Source organism: Entelurus aequoreus, linkage group LG20 (assembly GCF_033978785.1).
Source record: "Entelurus aequoreus isolate RoL-2023_Sb linkage group LG20, RoL_Eaeq_v1.1, whole genome shotgun sequence".
NCBI classification, from domain to species: Eukaryota; Metazoa; Chordata; class Actinopteri; order Syngnathiformes; family Syngnathidae; genus Entelurus; species Entelurus aequoreus.
Genome location: NC_084750.1, coordinates 24,307,137 through 24,325,120, shown reverse-complemented (window position 1 = coordinate 24,325,120; position 17,984 = coordinate 24,307,137). Strand labels below are relative to the sequence as shown.

At 41.0% G+C, this 17,984-nt stretch overlaps 1 protein-coding gene across 2 annotated transcripts in view; it reads left to right on the top strand.

The window, feature by feature from the left end:
• ano10a (anoctamin 10a) overlaps nucleotides 1-17,984 on the top strand; it is a 32,558-nt gene that overhangs the window by 7,593 nt on the left and 6,981 nt on the right. For both annotated transcript variants that reach the window (XM_062029688.1, XM_062029690.1), the window contains exons 5-12: nucleotides 1,768-1,887; nucleotides 6,439-6,623; nucleotides 6,698-7,082; nucleotides 9,126-9,181; nucleotides 9,266-9,340; nucleotides 11,160-11,348; nucleotides 11,418-11,609; nucleotides 15,543-15,671. In XM_062029688.1, the coding sequence (XP_061885672.1) occupies nucleotides 1,768-1,887; nucleotides 6,439-6,623; nucleotides 6,698-7,082; nucleotides 9,126-9,181; nucleotides 9,266-9,340; nucleotides 11,160-11,348; nucleotides 11,418-11,609; nucleotides 15,543-15,671 (1,331 nt within the window). The remainder of the gene's footprint in view (nucleotides 1-1,767; nucleotides 1,888-6,438; nucleotides 6,624-6,697; nucleotides 7,083-9,125; nucleotides 9,182-9,265; nucleotides 9,341-11,159; nucleotides 11,349-11,417; nucleotides 11,610-15,542; nucleotides 15,672-17,984) is intronic.

Below are 17,984 nucleotides of genomic sequence, written 5' to 3'. Positions count from 1 at the left end.
TCTGAAATTGCTAATACCAAAAAACTCTGAGCAGTCTTTTGAGTCGACACATCAGTGGACACAGAGCATTATGTGACGACTGGTAGTCTCTGACCACTATCTATTTTATTGCACTGTATGGAATGGCCTCAATCTCGTTACCCTGCGTAATGACAATAAAGCTGATTCTGATTCTGATTCTGATTCTATCAGTCTCTGACAACCACTAGCAGTCTGCAACGGCAATTAGCAGTCTATGGTGACAACTAGCAGTCTCTGACAACCACTAGCAATCTGTGTTGATGAAGAACAATCTCTGACAACCACTAACAGTCTGTGATGACAAATAGCACTCACTTATCCACATGCAGTCTGCAACGACAATTAGTTGTCTGATGACAACTAGCAGTCTCTGGCAACCACTGGCAGTCGTTGACGACAACTAACAGTCGCTGACGACAACTAACAGTGTCTGACGACAACTAGCAGTCTGACAACCACTAGCAGTTTCTAACAACCACTATCAGTCTCTGACAACCACTAGCAGTCTTTGTCAATCACTTGCAGTCTTTGACGACAACGAGCAGTCTCTAACAACCACTGGCAGTTTTTAACAACCACTAGCAGTCCCTGACAACCACTAGCAGCCCCTGACAATCACTATCAGCCCCTGGTAACCACTAGCAGTCTCTGACGACAACTAGGAGTCGTTGAGGACAACTAACAGTCTCTGATAACCACAAGCAGCCTGTTATGACAACTAGCCATCTGTGATGACGACTTGCAATCTGATGACGACTAGCAGTTTTTGACAAACAGTAACATTCTTTGACAAACAGTAGCATTCTTTGACAACCACCAGCCGTTTGTGACAACAACCAGCCATTTGTAACGCCAAATAATAACATTCTGTGATGCCCACTAGTCAAATACGATAACATCATGGCCAATAAAACGACAAATATTCACACATAGAAAACAGTACAACACATAACAGTAATACAAACTTTAGTGTGAAGTGAAGTGAATTATATTTATATAGCGCTTTTTCTCTAGTGACTCAAAGTGCTTTACATAGTGAAACCCAATATCTAAGTTACATTTAAACCAGTGTGGGTGGGCACTGGGAGCAGGTGGGTGAAGTGTCTTGCCCAAGGACACAACGGCAGTGACTAGGATGGCGGAAGCGGGGATGTAACCTGGAACCCTCAAGTTGCCGGCACGGCCGCTACAGTTTATAAAGTACCTGCACAAAACCTATAATTGATACAGTGACTAAATTACTGCATACGTTTTAAACAGTTATACTACAAATCTATAAGCAATCTATATTGAATATCCATTTTGCGTGGAACATAGAAGATTGCTTAACAGATTATCCATCCATCCATTTTCTACCGCTTGTCCCTTATGGGGTTGCGGGGGGTGCTGGAGACTATCCCAGCTGCACATGGGCGGAAGGCGGGGCACATCCTGGACAAGTCGCCACCTCATCACAAGGCCAACACAGATAGACAGACAACATTCACTCTCACATTCACACAGATTCATTTTTATTCAAAAGAAATCACCTGTCATCTTTAGGCCAGTTACTCAGGCAAAGTAAAACAAAATCAGCGAGGATCTCTTTCTATTGACAAGTACTTGTTTGCATCTGTTACCACCATGTGATCAAATAAATAGTGTACTTTACGAAAAGGAGTATGGTAACAAAACTGGTTTGTTAATGATGAAGAAATGACAAATGCAACTAAAGAATGTTTTTAAATGATTGTTGTCCTTTTTCAGTTCGTAGACTTCAATCCAAAAAAATCCTGATCCAAATATTTCCACTTCATGACAAAGAGGAACTGAAGAGACTTTCTTTTAACTGGTACAAAAAGATCAAAACATCTCTTCAGCCTCTCGGTGAGTTTTTCTCATTTTATACATATATTTATTAAATACAAATAACCAACCTTTGGAAGACAGAACCTTTCTTGGGTGGTGAGGTGAAAACGAAATTATCTTCTGTTGATGTGTTTTCTGAATTGTACCTTTGTTTTATGCAATGGACACATGCTTCATAGTTTGGTGTAAAGTAGGTAAGGTTGTTTTTTAAGCATGAGTGAAGAATGGGTAAACAATGCACTACCAGCCTGCTATGACCTAATAAGTCAGAAAGAGAAAGAGATGATACAGTATTATCTGCTCACAGATGCTACTTGGTGTTTGTTTAAGCACACTGCAGATAGTGCTGGATAGTCCCACTCCTTAATGCTTCAGTCATACGCAGGATTCTCCCAAAAATACAACCTTACCGGAAGTACAGTATGTCACTTTTCTACACATAAAGTCACATTTGTTCGAGCTTATTGGCAACAAAGCATTGCAGATCATTTATCGTCATACTCGTTCGAGTGACCGCCGATGATGATTAAAACCAACATCATTCACATTTGAATGGCTAATTTAGCTAACACTCATCCATTACCTTACTTTTATTCTGCATATTTTTTTCAAAACACTACTTTATACAACCCAAAGCTTATGACCCTAGGTGAGGATAGGGACGTAGATCGACCAGTAAATTGAGAGCTTTGCCTTCCGGCTCAGCTCCTTCCTTACCGCAACGGATCGATACAGTGTCCGCATTACTGTATAGGCCGCACCAATCCACCTGTCGATCTCACGATCCACTCTTCCCTTACTCGTGAGCAAGACTCTGAGGTACTTGAACTCCTCCACCTGGGGCAAAATCTCGTCCCCAACCCGGAAATGGCACTTTACCCTTTTCCGGGCGAGAACTATGGACTCGAACTTGGAGTTGCTGATTGTCATTCCAGTCGCTTCACACTCGGCTGTGAACCTATCCAGTGAGACCTGAAGATCCCGGCCAGATGAAGGCGTTAGGACCACATCATCTGCAAAAAGCGGAGACCCAATCCTGCAGCCACCAAACCGGATACCCTCAATGCCCTGACTGCGCCTACAAATTCTGCCCATAAAAGTTATGAACACAAAGGGCAACCCTGGCGGAGTCCAACCCGTCCGACTTACTGCCGGCAATGCGGACCAAGATCGGATCTCATCCACCCCTGGGGCCTTGCCACCGAGGAGCTTTTTAACTACCTCAGCAACCTCAGCCCCCGAAAAAGGAGAGCCCACCACAGATTCCCCAGGCACTGCTTCCTCATAGGAATACGTGTAGGTGGGATGGAGGAGGTGTTCGAAGTATTCCCTCCACCAATCCACAACATCCACAGTCAAGGTCAGCAGTACACAACCCTCACCATACATGTTGTTGACAGTGCGCTGCTTCCCCCTCCTAAAGGCGGTGTATGGTGGTCCGGAATCGCTTCAAAGCCGTCCGGAAGTCGTTTTCCATGGCTTCCCCGAACTCCTCCTCCGTCCGAGCTTTTGCCTCAGCGACTGCTATAGCCCCACACCGCTTGGCCTGTCGGTACCTGTCCGCTGCTTCCGGAGTCCCATGAGCCAAAAGGACCCGATAAGACTCCTTCTTAAGCTTGACGGCATCCCTCAGCGCGGGTGTCTACCAGCGGGTTCTAGGGTTACCGCCACAACAGGCACCAACAACCTAGCGGCCACAGCTCCGATCGCCTGCCTCGACAATACAGGTATGAAACATGGTCCACTCGGACTCAATATCCAGTGCCTCCCCCGTGACATGTTTAAAGTGCTTCGGGAGGTGGGAATTGAAACTCTCTCTGACGGGAGACTCTGCCAGACGTCCCCAGCAGACCATCACAATGCGTTTGGGCCTGACAGGTCTGTCCGGCATCCTCCCCCACTATCGGAGCTAACTCACCACCAAGTGGTGATTGGTAGAAAGCTCCGCCCCTCTCTTCACCCTGTTGTCTAAAACATGAGACCGCAAATCCGATGACACAACTACAAAGTCGATCATGGAACTGTGGCCTAGGGTGTCCTGGTGCCAAGTGCACATATGGACAACCTTATGTTTGAACATTGTGTTTGTTATGGACTATCTGTGACGAGCACAAAAGTCCAAAAACAAAACACCACTCGGGTTCAGATCCAGGTGGCCGTTCTTCCCAATCACGCCTCTCCAGGTTTCACTGTCGTTGCCAATATGAGTGTTGAAGTCACCCAGCAGAACAAGGGAATCATCTGTAGGAGCACTCTCCAGTCCTCCCTCGAGGGCATCCAAAAAGGATGGGGATTTTGAGCTGCTGTTTGGTGCGTAAGCACAAACAACTGTCAGGACCCATCCCCACACCTGAAGACGGAGGGAAGCTACCCTCTCGTCTACTGGGTTAAACTCCAACGTTCAGGCTTTGAGCCGGCCCGTCGCCTCTCATTGCGTGCAAAGCCAGAGTGGAAGAGAGTTCAGCCCCTCTCGAGAGAACTGGTTCCAGAGCCCTTGCTGTGCGTAGAAGTGAGTCCGACTATATCTAGACGGACCTTCTCTACCTCGCGCACCAGCTCAGGCTCTTACCCCCCTAGCGAGGTGACGTTCCACATCCCAAGAGCTAGCTTATGTAGCCGAGGATCGGACCGCCAAGTGCCCTGCCTTTGGCTTCCGCCCAGCTCACACTGCGTCCGACTTCTATGCCCTACTCTATTAGTGGTGAGGCCATTGGAGGGGGAACCCACATTGCCTCTTCGGGCTGTGCCCGGCCGGGCCCCATGGGGACAGGCCCGGCCACCAGGTGCTGGCCATCGAGCCCCACCTCCAGGCCTGGTTCCAGAGGGGGCCCCAGTGACCCGTGTCCTGGCGGGGGAAATCTGAGTCCTCGTTGTTTCTTTATCATAAAAGTCTTCAAGCTGCTCTTTGTCTGATCCCTCACCTAGGACCTGTTTGTCTTGGGAGACCCTACCAGGGGGCATAGAATCCCCCGGACAACATAGCTCCTAGGATCATAGAATCCCCCGGACAACATAGCTCCTAGGATCATTGGGACACTCAAACTCCTCTACCACGATAAGGTGGCAGCTCAGAAGAGAGTATGTATATATATATATATATAATTATAGCCTATACTAGGGGTCAGCAACATGCAGCTCTCGAGCTGCATGTGGCTATTTAGCGCCGCCCTAGTGGCACCCTGGAGCTTTTCAAAAATTGTATGAAAATGGAAAAAGATGAGGGGAAACATATTTTTGTTTTAATATGGTTTCTGTAGAGGACAAACATTACACAAACCTTCCTAATTGTTAGAAATCTCTCTGTTCATGTTACACATGATTAACTGATGAGAGTATTTGGTGAGCACTGCTTTGTCCTACTACTATTGGCTGCATTTCTGAATGTTGTTTGTGCGCCATGTTGTTCCAGACCACAGCAAACGTTACCCAGTTGACAAAGATTGTAATAAATCCATTAGAAGAAGACAGCCTGTCATTTCCTTTAAATTGAACATACACATCTATACTTTTGGCCATTCAAAGCCAGTAGTATTCAGAAGTTATCTCACCCTATGAGAAGCATCCGTTTTACTAATGTTTTCCACTGTTGTAAAAATGTGTAGAATAAATATTACATTTCAACATTTCTGTCAACGAAGATTTGCATCAGCCTGGACCACATAGTAATTTTGATAGTAGGCTATTATAGCTAATATAGACACTTACATCATGTGTTGCCTTTATAACACTTATATAAGGCTTTTATTTTTTTGCTACTCCAGACAGATTTTTTATTAATTCTTTGGTCTAAAATGTCTCTTTCAACATTTTGGGTTGCCGACCCCTGGCCTATACATATACTGTATGTGTACATGTTATATTAAAATAATGGATATGTAATTCATAATTAACATAGTTGGATATTAAGAGTATGTGAAAGTGTGGCTCCTACCTTGTTTTCTTCCACAAAGAGCACCTTTATAGTTTTGTAATCAATTAGAAATATCAAGCAGCTAAATTGCGCCATGTGTAGAGAGCGTTTTGTATTTTTCCCATCATGCTTTGTAATGGATTTAAATGGGTGTCATTTTGAATATTGTATGGTGAATGGACATGTTATATAATATCCACAAGGTTCAGTGGGCAGGTTGTGTTATGTGTGACCATGTTTGTTGACTTTTTTGTTGGTTGGATTTTTTTTTTGCACCATGACGAAGGAAGGTAGTCTGCATTTGTATTATTGGTCATATAAGTAAATGCTGCGCACAGAATTGTTTAGAGCATAGTTGAAGGTCATTGATCTAAATTACCCTCACTAGCAGAATGGCAGCATCAAAGTCAGTTTTTTTTTTTTAAATGATTGCAATCTTCCTGCGGGCAAAATTCCTTATTAATCTCATGATGTTTCGCAGGCCAATTTTGGACTGGTGTAGAAAAATGTTTGCTTAGTTCCGCACTAGTAAAACAGAAGAAGGTAATTGTATTTATATTGGGCAATGAACTTTAGGTTTTCACTGATCGTCTTTTGTAGTTTTTCCATCACAAAATAACTTGGTTTGTTCATTCTAATGGAGTTTGTTTGACTTGCAGATGACATCAGACACTACTTTGGGGAGGGTCAGGCTCTGTACTTTGCCTTCCTGGAGTACTTCACATTGGCGCTGGTGCCTATGGCCCTCATTGGGATGATCTATTATCTGTTTGGCTGGGACGGTTACGGCAAATATGTTTTCTTTGCTGTTTTCAACCTGATCTGGTGCACTGTTATCCTGGAGGTAGGACACAACTGAATTGAATGCAATCACGTTCATAACGCTTATGTGTGACCATCTGAACTGTCCTCCATTAGCTATGGAAGCGCTACAGTGCCTCTCTAGCCTATGGCTGGGGCACACTAAGCAGAAAGAAGGTGTTTGAAGAACCCCGGCCTGGTTTTCATGGTATTCTTGGATTCAACCCCGTTACAGGACGTGAAGAGCCCCTCTACCCCAACTATAAGCGCCAGCTCCGTGTCTACCTTGTGTCCCTACCCTTTGTCCTTCTGTCGCTCTACGTGTCCCTCTTCGTCATGATGATCTATTTTCAGATGGAAGGATGGGCTTTAATGGTCCATGATCGGGACCAAAGCTTGTGGACTGGGATTCTGACCTTCATTCCCAGTGTAGTCTATGCTGTGGTTATAAATATTATGAATGTCCTCTATAGATATGCTGCCGAGTTCCTCACAGACTGGGGTATGTTCACTTTAATTCTTATTATTATTATTAGCCATTAGTGATGGGTACAGAAGCCGGTACTTTTTTTGCACCGACCGAATCCCGCCGGTCCTATGAGCACCGTTTACATAAAATCCATTGGTGCCATGTTACGTTTGTTATGTCATAACAAAGAAATTTACTCAAAAAATGCTCCAACGCAAGCAAAGTTAGAGGCTACTTTTCAAAAAATTCGGCTAACTTGATGCTAATATACATTGACTTTACTATTGACATGCTAATGATTAGCATTAGCGATTTTACATGGCGATTTTACACGGCGATTTCAACACCTCTAAAAAACTAAGATGCACGTTACAATCAGCTGGTGCTTAATAGTGCAATACTTACAGTATTAACACTTTTTAGGCGTAACAAAAAAACGTTTGTTATGTCATAACAAAGAAATTGACTCAAAAAATGCTCCAACGCAAGCAAAGTTAGAGGCTACTTTTCAAAAAATTCGGCTAACTTGATGCTAATATACATTGACTTTACTATTGACATGCTAATGATTAGCATTAGCGATTTTACACGGCGATTTCAACACCTCTAAAAAACTAAGATGCACGTTACAATCAGCTGGTGCTTAATAGTGCAATACTTACAGTATTAACACTTTTTAGGCGTAACAAAAAAAACCCCATAAAAACACACCATAAACAATGCATTACAGCCATCGAACGTCTTGGACTTTCAACTGTAATTACAACTTAATGTCATGCTTGCAAATGATAATATGATGATTGTAAAATAAGATATAACAACTGGACAGCAGTTATCTTAATTAACTCATTTTTCAATGTTGCAATAAAAACCAAGATTTTATTCTCAAAAAACAATTTATATTTATCAACACACACACAAAAGTACCGAAAATGTGTTCTGTTAAGTACTGGTATTGATTCCCAGGTACCGGGATTGGTTAGTAATGGTTCAAATGTGAACAATACCCATCCCTATTAGCTATCGACGCATTGTGTTCTGCAAAATTCTATATTGTGTAAATTTAATTTCATCTGATTAACCTATATTATATGGGGTCTGCTAAATGTTTCTCAATCCAACATCCACATGTTCAACTTCCAAAAGTGAAGTTACTTTATTAATTAGAGTCTAGTCTAATTTATATCTGACCAATCTAAGTCTATGAATATAAGTTATTCAAGCTTGCTCGGATGAGACAAGACAAACTGAACAGTGATCGATTTAATGCCCTGAAAAATACAATGACCTGGGGCCTTGTGTATTAAGAGTTGTGTGGATTTCCTACCAACAATTGGCGTACGTTCAAATCCAGAAAACGGCGGACACAAACAAAGAAATCAGATTAATTCAAATGTGTGCACGTTCATTCAAGCACATTTCTTTGTTACATTCGGAATTGATTGCAGATGTCTGCGTGGATGGGCATGTCCAGACCACGCCCACTTGTAAATATGCAAGTCTTATTGAAATTAGCCATGTACCTGTGAGCTGCACACTCTGCCCAATCAGAATTCAGGAGGAATAGGTAGGGGGTTCTTCTTTCAAAGCAATTTTAGAAAAACAGAAGCCAATTCAAAGCACAAACAATAAGAACTGTGAAAAACAAGTGCCCATTCCAAGAGCAGAATATGTCAAGAATGGTTTAATGTAATCATAAATCTTGTGACCTCTTCTTCCACTCAATTGTGGACAAATCAATAATGTTATGATTTTAAATATGATGTTTGTGTCATCACTCATCTTAGTCTTATTCAGCGCACACACACCATCAATGTGAGATATGATTACAACTTCGTAGAAAATCTTTCATTTAGTATTCCAAATTGATAAAATAACTTTTTTCTCTCTCAAATTGCTGTTTTTTTCCTCTTTTATTATTAAACACATACGGAAAAAATACTTCCAACACATTACAAATTGTTGAAATATTTCAAAACTAATGTTCATCTTGTAATGTTTGAAAAATGCTGAATAAATCAATTTTGTAATGCTGGTAACCACTTACTAAAATAAAGTGTGTTTCTATGTTTTTAGAAAATCACAGGCTGGAGTCCTCATATCAGAATCACTTGGTCCTCAAAGTACTAGTTGTATGTTGAAATAACATGTCTTCATATTTACGTTGTTCTTTCATTCCAATAAGTGATTTAATTGTTCTCATCTTTGCTTTTCAGTTCAACTTCCTGAACTGTTTTTCCTCCTTGTTTTACATCGCCTTTGTAATGCAAGACATGGTGCTGCTCAGACAGGTACATCACCTTGTGCTCAACAGATGTATGTACATATATATATATATATATATATATATATATATATATATATATATATATATATATATATATATATATATATATACATACACACATTTATATATATATATGTACCGTATATATATATATATATATACATTTATATGTGTATATGTATGTATACATATACAGTATGTATAAATATAGATGTAAACATATCTATGATTGTATATGATTATATTTGTCAAAGGTGACTCTTACATATAGTGCGTGTTCTCTATATCTCTGACTTTTAAGATCACAGTTCATTTTTGGTAAGAAGTAAACAAAAAATTCAACACAAAACTGCTTAGCTTTTATGTCAACAACTTGAACGATTTGAAAAAAGTCAAACAGAAAACTGCTGACAAGTCATTTTACAATAAATCAAAACGTAATCTAGTAATTTACATTGTCAACCTTTTCTAGGAAAATTATGACTTTTGTCAAATGTTACCGTAGAATTTTTTTGTAAATTATTATTTTTTTTAATCATAATATGACTTTACACATTTAAAAACAATCATTTCCTGTAATACTTTGGTTTTCTCATGAAATTGCAACATATTACTCATACATTTTTCATATTTATTCTTGCAAAATTACTACTTTTTAAAATAATATTCCAACTTTCGTAGTGTTAAATTCTGAAATAAAAGATAATTAAATAATTACAAAATAATATAGAATAGTTTTGAATGGTTGTTTTTGAGTGAAATAAAGGTTACAGACAAGTTCAACAATAAGAGTTAAGAGTATAAATGATTATATTATTTCTTGTTTATTAGTTAAAGTACAGTAATTAAAATGATGGTAATATTTGTTTTGGTAATATATTAACATTAATACTGTAGTTGCAGTTATTGGGCATGTTCTCCATTTCTGTTGAACAATCACAGCACACTGCTTTAATCGTATCCACTTGTACGTATTTTACCTGAAAAGACAAATGTTCCCAAACAGGAGAATTTAACCCTAAAAGAAGGTTGTCAAGCTCAAACTTCTTTTTGTCACTATCACCAGCCATGACCCCAGCGAGCCCAGTTATTTTCTGTTACACCCACACCACTCTGCGCCGCTACCGTAAATATTGTAATTTGTTTATAAAATTGTTATAAGTACACCTCTGCATAACATTCTATCCTTATTAACGTTAAAGAAAACAAAAAAGAAAGAAATATTAAGCAACTTAAAACAAATAATTACTTTATAATCGGTAACAGAAAATATTTAAAGTGGATCAATTTGCCTAAGATGTACAAAAACAATTAGTCCTTATTTAAATTGTAATTTTTTTTTACCTTCTTGAACCATTTGGTACTCAAAAATAAAATTATATAAATTCAATGAATAATACTACATTCAAATTGATCAATGTAAAACACTTTAACTTACAAAACTAAAATGATTAGAACAATTTGTCCTGATTTTTATTTTCGTACTCAATATGAGGAAGTACATGAGGATGTGATTAATGGCCACAATGAGTACGTTTTGTAGTGCACAGCTTTTAACACTTGATTCTGCATGACACTGATAAAGCATGTACCCGGCGTCATACGTGTCCCGTGCCCCCACAGGGGGTCTGTCCCACAATTTGAGAAGGATGGTGCTGGCAAAGACTTAATGTGTACCGTGTGTGAAATGGGTACATGTCTTTTCTGAGCCAAACGTTCCTGGGCAAATCATATTCCTTATACTGTACATGTATTGTTACACCCACAAAAACAATTTTTTTTATTGTATCTTTCTTGATGTTTGTGCTCTTGTGGCTTCCCAGAGTTTGGCAACCTTGTTGATCACCAGTCAAATCCTAAATCAGTTCCTGGAGGCGTTCCTGCCCTACTGGCTTCAGAGGAGACGCAATAAGAGGATGATGTGCAAAGTTAAGAAGAGTAGAATTGTGGAAGGCAAGGAACTTCTTTTGAATGAGCAGGTCGAACTGGAAGCTGAGATGAACACGTACTTGGTAACTTGTCTTTTCCAAATAAGTATTGTTGGAATTCAGATTGAAGTATTGATGATGTGTTTGTCACAGGGTACTTTTGATGACTACCTGGAGTTGTTCGAGCTCTTTGGTTACGTCAGCTTGTTCTCATGTGTTTATCCTCTGGCTGCTGTTCTCGTGGTTTTGAATAACATCACAGAGATGTACTCTGATGCCTTCAAAATGTGCAAGGTGTTCAAACGGCCCTTCTCTGACCCGGCTGCAAACATCGGAATCTGGCAGGTGATTACACTTTTACACGTTGACTATAAAACTTGTTAATATACTGAACAAAAATATTAACACAACACTTTTATTTTTGCTCCCATTTTTCAAGAGTTCAACTCAAAGATCCAAAACCTTTACTATATAAACAAAAGACCTATTCCTCTCAAATATTGTTCACAAATCTGTCTAAATCTGTGTTAGTGAGCATTTTTTCTTTGCTACGATAATCCATCCCACCTCACAGGTGTGGCATATCAAGATGCTGATTAAACAGCATGATTATTTCAAAGATGTGTCTTAGGCTCGCCACAATAAAAGGCCACTCTAAAAGGTGCAGTTTTATCACACAGCACGATGCCACAGATGTCGCACGTTTTGATGGAGCGTGCAGTTGGCATGCTGACTGCAGGAATGTCCACCAAAACTGTTGCTCGTGAATTCAATGTTAATTTCTCTATCATAAGCCGTCTCCAAAGGCGTTTCAGAGAATTTGGCAGTACATCCAACCGGCCTCATAACCGCAGACCACGTGTAACCACACCAGCTCAGGACCTCCACATCCAGCAGGTGCACCTCCATGATCGTCTGAGACCAAACACCCGGACAGCTGCTGCATCCATTGGTATGCATAACCAAATAATTTTTGCACAAACTGTGAGAAACCGTCTTAGGAAAGCTCATCTAAATGCTCGTCCTTCTCATCTGGGTCTCGACTTGACTGAAGTTTGTCGTCCGTAATTGACTTGAGTGGGAAAATGCTCACATTCGATGGCGTCTGGCATCTTCACGGATGAATCCCGGTTTTCAATGTTCAGGGCTGATGGCATACAGCATGTGTGGCGTCGTGTGGAAGAGTGGTTTGCTGATATCAACGTTGTGTATCGAGTGGCCCATGGTGGGAGTGAGATTATGGTATGGGCAGAGTATGGGTATGTTATGGACAACGAATGCAAGTACACTTTATTGTTGGCATTTTGAATTTAAAGAGATAACGTGACGAGATTCTGAGGCCCACTATTGTGCCATTCACCCAACAGTTTGGTTGCAGTGTGACAATGTACAGCACCATGTTGCAAGGATCTTTACCCAACTCCTGGAAGCTGAAAACATTCCAGTTATTGCATACTCACCGGACATGTAACCCATTGAGCATGTTTGGACTTAACATCTTTTTCACCAGCATAGCCGCAACTCTTGTCAACAAGCTGTCCCACCACTCTGGTCGCTTTGGTGTAGAACACATTAAAGCCTTCTACAGAAAGCTAGGAGTATCCAACGATGATTTCAAATTAGAAATGGTCACAGCTGATGAGGTGTTTAAAAAATTGAGCGCGCTCCACCCTAACAAGGCCACCGGCCTTGATAATATTCCCTCCAGATTCCTCAGGGACTCTGCCTCCATCATTGCCCCGATCATCACGCACATAATAAACCTATCAATTACACAAGGCCAAGTACCAAAAGATTTTAAGATAGCAAGAGTAACTCCCCTCTTTAAAAAAGGAAGCAAATTGGAACCTGGCAACTACCGACCTGTTTCTATTCTCAGCTCCATTTTGAAAGTAATGGAGAAAATAGTTTATGAACAGGTCGATAGTTACCTTGCCACTAATAAACTCATGTACAAATTCCAATCCGGCTTCAGAACTAACCACTCCACTGACACATGTCTTCTCTATCTGACCGACCACATCAAACATGAGGTGGACGCGGGCAAATACTGCGGCATGGTCATGCTGGACCTTCAGAAGGCCTTTGACACCGTTAACCACGCTATACTGTTGGATAAGCTCAGAGCAATCGGATTTAACAAAACCTCATGGAGCTGGATGCAGTCTTACTTGGAGGGGAGGGAGCAGGTGGTAGAGGTGAACGGCACCGTGTTCCCCCCCCCTCTCGGTGAGCTGTGGAGTCCCCCAAGGCAGTATATTGGAACCTTTACTGTTCCTAATATACATAAATGACATGTCATCGGCATGCGACTGTGAATTGTTTTTGTTTGCGGATGACTCTGCCCTGCTGGTATCCGGCAAGGACAAGTCACAGGTGGAGAAAATCCTCAGTGCTGAGCTGTGTAGAACTTGCACCTGGCTCGCTGACAACAAGCTATCCATACACTTGGGTAAAACAGAATCCATCCTGTTTGGGTCCCACATCAACCTTAAGAAAGTCAATGACTTCACCATTAAAGTGGGTGACATTGTTATCACCAGGAAAGAGGAGGTCACCTACCTAGGTTCCATTCTAGAGGCTAACCTTTCCTGTGATAAAATGGCAACCAAGGTAATCAAAAAGGTTAACCAACGAACGAGATTTCTCTACAGAATCTCCTCTCTGGTCAACAAAAGCACCTTGAGGATTCTGGCGGGAACTCTCGTTCAACCCTTTTTCGATTACGCATGCACCTCCTGGTACCCTAGCACCTCCAAAACCCTCAAATCTAAACTCCAAACATCTCAGAACAAGCTAGTCAGGTTACTTCTAGACCTCCACCCCAGATCCCACCTCACTCCTACCCACTTCTCTAAAGTGGGCTGGCTCAAGGTGGAGGACAGAGTTAAACAACTTGCACTGAGCCTAGTCTAAAAAATCCACTACACCTCCCTGATGCCGAAGTACATGTCAAACTACTTCCTTAACGTAAATGACCGCCATAACCACAACACCAGGGGGAGCTCCACTAACCACGTTAAACCCAGATTCCGAACTAACAAAGGTCTTAACTCATTCTCTTCCTATGCCACATCAATGTGGAATGCGCTCCCAACAGGTATAAAAGAAAGGGCATCTCTATCCTCCTTCAAAACCGCACTAAAAGTTCACCTCCAGGCAGCTACAACCCTAAACTAACACCCTCCCCGGATTGCTAATAATCAAATGTAAACAATCAAATGCAGATACTTTTTCTTATGCCTTCTGATCTCTCTCTCTCTCTCTCTCTCTCTCTCTCTCTCTCTCTCTCTCTCTCTCTCTCTCTCTCTCTCTCTCTCTCGCTCTCTTTCTCTCTCTCTCTCTCTATATGTCCACTACTTGCTGTCCATATCCTACCCCCCACCCCCTCCACACCCCTGATTGTAAATAATGTAAATAATTCAATGTGATTATCTTGTGTGATGACTGTATTATGATGATAGTATATATATGATAGTATATATCTGTATCATGAATCAATTTAAGTGGACCCCGACTTAAACAATTTGAAAAACTTATTCGGGTGTTACCATTTAGTGGTCAATTGTACGGTATATGTACTTCACTGTGCAACCTACTAATAAAAGTCTCAATCAATCAATCAATGGGATGCTATGGATCGGCGTATAGGACGGTGTGTTCTAGTTCCTGCCAATATCCAGTAACTTGGCACAGCCGTTGAAGAGGAGTGGAACAACATTCCACAGGCCACAGTCAACAACCTGATCAACTCTATGCGAAGGAGATGTGTTGCACTGCTTGAGGCAAATGGTGGTCACACCAGATACTGACTGCTTTTCTGACCTCTTCAGACCCCCTTGTGGCCTTTTATTGTGGGCAGCCTAAGGCACACCTGTGCAATAATCATGCTGTTTAATCAGCATCTTGATATGCCACACCTATGAAGTGGGATGGATCATCTTGGCAAATAAGAAATGCTCACTAACACAGATTTAGACAGATTTGTGAACAATATTTGAGAGGAAAAGGTATTTTGTGTATATAGTAAAAGTTTTACATTTTTGAGCTCAACTCATAAAAAATGTTGAGTTTGTTTTTTAGTTAAGTGTAGTAGGGTTGTGAATCATTGGGCAACCAAGGATTCGATCCGATTCCGAATCCTGGGGTGACGATTCAATTAAAAATCAATTCTCAATTCAACACAATTCTCCTTTCAAACCAATTCTCGCAATGTGTTGTTTGATACAATAATTATAGTGAGTTGAATAATTTATTATTGTGTTTGTTTGTTTTCAGCTTGCTTTTGAAGCCATGAGTGTCATCGCTATCGTGACCAACTGTGCACTTATTGGCTTGTCTCCTCAAGTCAAAGATTTCTTTCCAGACTCAGACATGCGCCTCATACTGTGGACCGTGGCTCTGGAGGTAATAATTGTGTTACCTGCTTGTCACATAAGTGGACATGATTGTATGTACTTTTCAGTGGGAAAATGTTTTGTTGTTTTTGGTTTTTCCTCCTTGAGGCTGCAAGTTCTTGTTCGGAGTGTTGTTGTTATTATTTAGTTTTTGACACTTGCTTGGACTCATGTGTTTACAGATCTCACATGTTGTTCCTGGAATTCACTCACTAAATTACTGGGTCTCGTCCCTCAGTTCCAAATTCTGATATTTTCTAGCTCATCTCTCTGTTTTTGCTATTTTATTCCTCTTGATGGCGCTGTTGCCTGGGATGGCAACATTGTCCTCCTGCTGTTCTCAACACATTGTCACGGTCAGCTTAGTATTCTAGATCTTTGAAGTAAAGTTTGTGCGTGAAGTATTGATCGTCTTGGTCAACAATGAAAATACATTTATTGCTCTAACAAATCATAAACTGTAGTGCAAGCACATTTTCATGAAATGTTTAGTGTTGTCAAAAATCTGATTTTTTTTTACTGTGTTGAGAATTTGGGAGAAAATGTTAGCACTCTGCAAAATCTTCATTCTAAAATCCTATAAAAGAGTGCGTTACAGTAATTGAGTAATTTGTGCGACGTCTGCAAGTTTGCCTCCAACACCTCAAAGCCCATTTGAATCATATTTTGTAAAGAACATTACTTTCATGCATAACAACCAAAATACTGAAACTTTGGGGAATGATCGTAGACAGTGAAAATGTATTTATTTTATTAATTTTGCTGGACCTTTGTAGGATTTGTCAGTATTTTTGCGTTCTGTTTTTCTTTGGGGGGGGGGGGGTTACCCTGTAGAACAGGGGTCTCAAACTCAATTTGCCTGGGGGCCACTGGATGCAGAGTCTGGGTGAGGCTGGGCCGGAAGTAAAGATTTCTTAAAAAATATATTTTTAAATGTCTATTTTTATTTTCAACACAAAATAAAATCAAAATATAAATGAACAAAATGAGAATTAAGTAAATAAATCAGTCAGTCATAAGTAATAACAATAATAATTTGATTTCTCCAGTCAGCAACAATGTATACACATACACATAATGTGCAACCCGGTTCACTCTTTCATCTCCCTGGTATTTTGCATACTTCTCAGCATGTCTAGTGGTATAATGACGTTTTAAATTGTATTCTTTGTGCACGGCAACTTTCTGTGTAAATAAGACACGTCGGGTGTCTCTGTGCTCAACAAAGAAATATTGCATCTCCCACTTTTCCTGGAATTGTCTTTGCTCATCACTAACCTTTCTCTTCACTGCACGCTTTGAAAAAGACATGTTTTGGTGTTGTGGAATATATTTGTATTTAACCGACGCACGCAGAATAATGTTATTTCCGCAATGTGTGTCGTTCCGCTTTTCCTCCCGACAGCAACACGGCGGTCGGCGGAAAGTGACGGCTCCCGGAGTGTTATATGGCGTCATATAAAAATATATGTAGTGTTCATCGTGTGAGGCAATGCAAATTAAACAATAAAAAAAACAAATAACGATTTGAATTGGTCCAGGTTATCAGGGACTTTATTACTGACGGACAGGTGTCGCTGTGTGACTGCAGCCAGGCACGTAAGACAACCCTCGTCTCCATGGCAACGTTTCTCTCGCTTTCACTCATTTGCCGCGTTTCCACTAACGCAGGGGTATTTTGGACCCAAACAACAAAAATTGTCTCTGTCTGGAGCCAACGGGAGGGAGCGGGGAGTTTACAGTCACGGTAGCACAATTAGCCCCGATCACGACTAACGTGTTACACGTCCGATTCGCCCAGCGACTCTCTGTCGGAAAAGCAGCAAAACGTTTCTCTGCTTGCATCACGCAAGTGACGTCAATGTTCGGCCCTCGAGAGCCATATATCACACCATGATTGGTAGATTCCTTGCAGCCCAGAAGAGTTAGGGCTACAAGGGATTCTGGGTATTTGTTCTGTTGTGTTTATGTTGTGTTACGTGCGGATGTTCTCCCAAAATGTGTTTGTCATTCTTGTTTGGTGTGGGTTCACAGTGTGGCGCACATTTGTAAGAGTGTTATACTTGTTAAAACGGCCACCCTCAGTGTAACATGTGTGGCTGTTGACCAAGTATGCCTTGCAGTCACTTGTGTGTGTCTGTTGAAGCCTCATGCAACATGTGACTGGGCCGGCACGTTGTTTGTATGGAGAAAAAGCGGACGCTAAAGGCAATGCCATCACGGCACGCCCGCCCTCAATACGTGCTCTCAATATTGTTGTCCTCAGTATTGTTGACGGGTGAAAGTCGGGAGGGTTGGCAAGAGCGCCATTCATATAAAACTC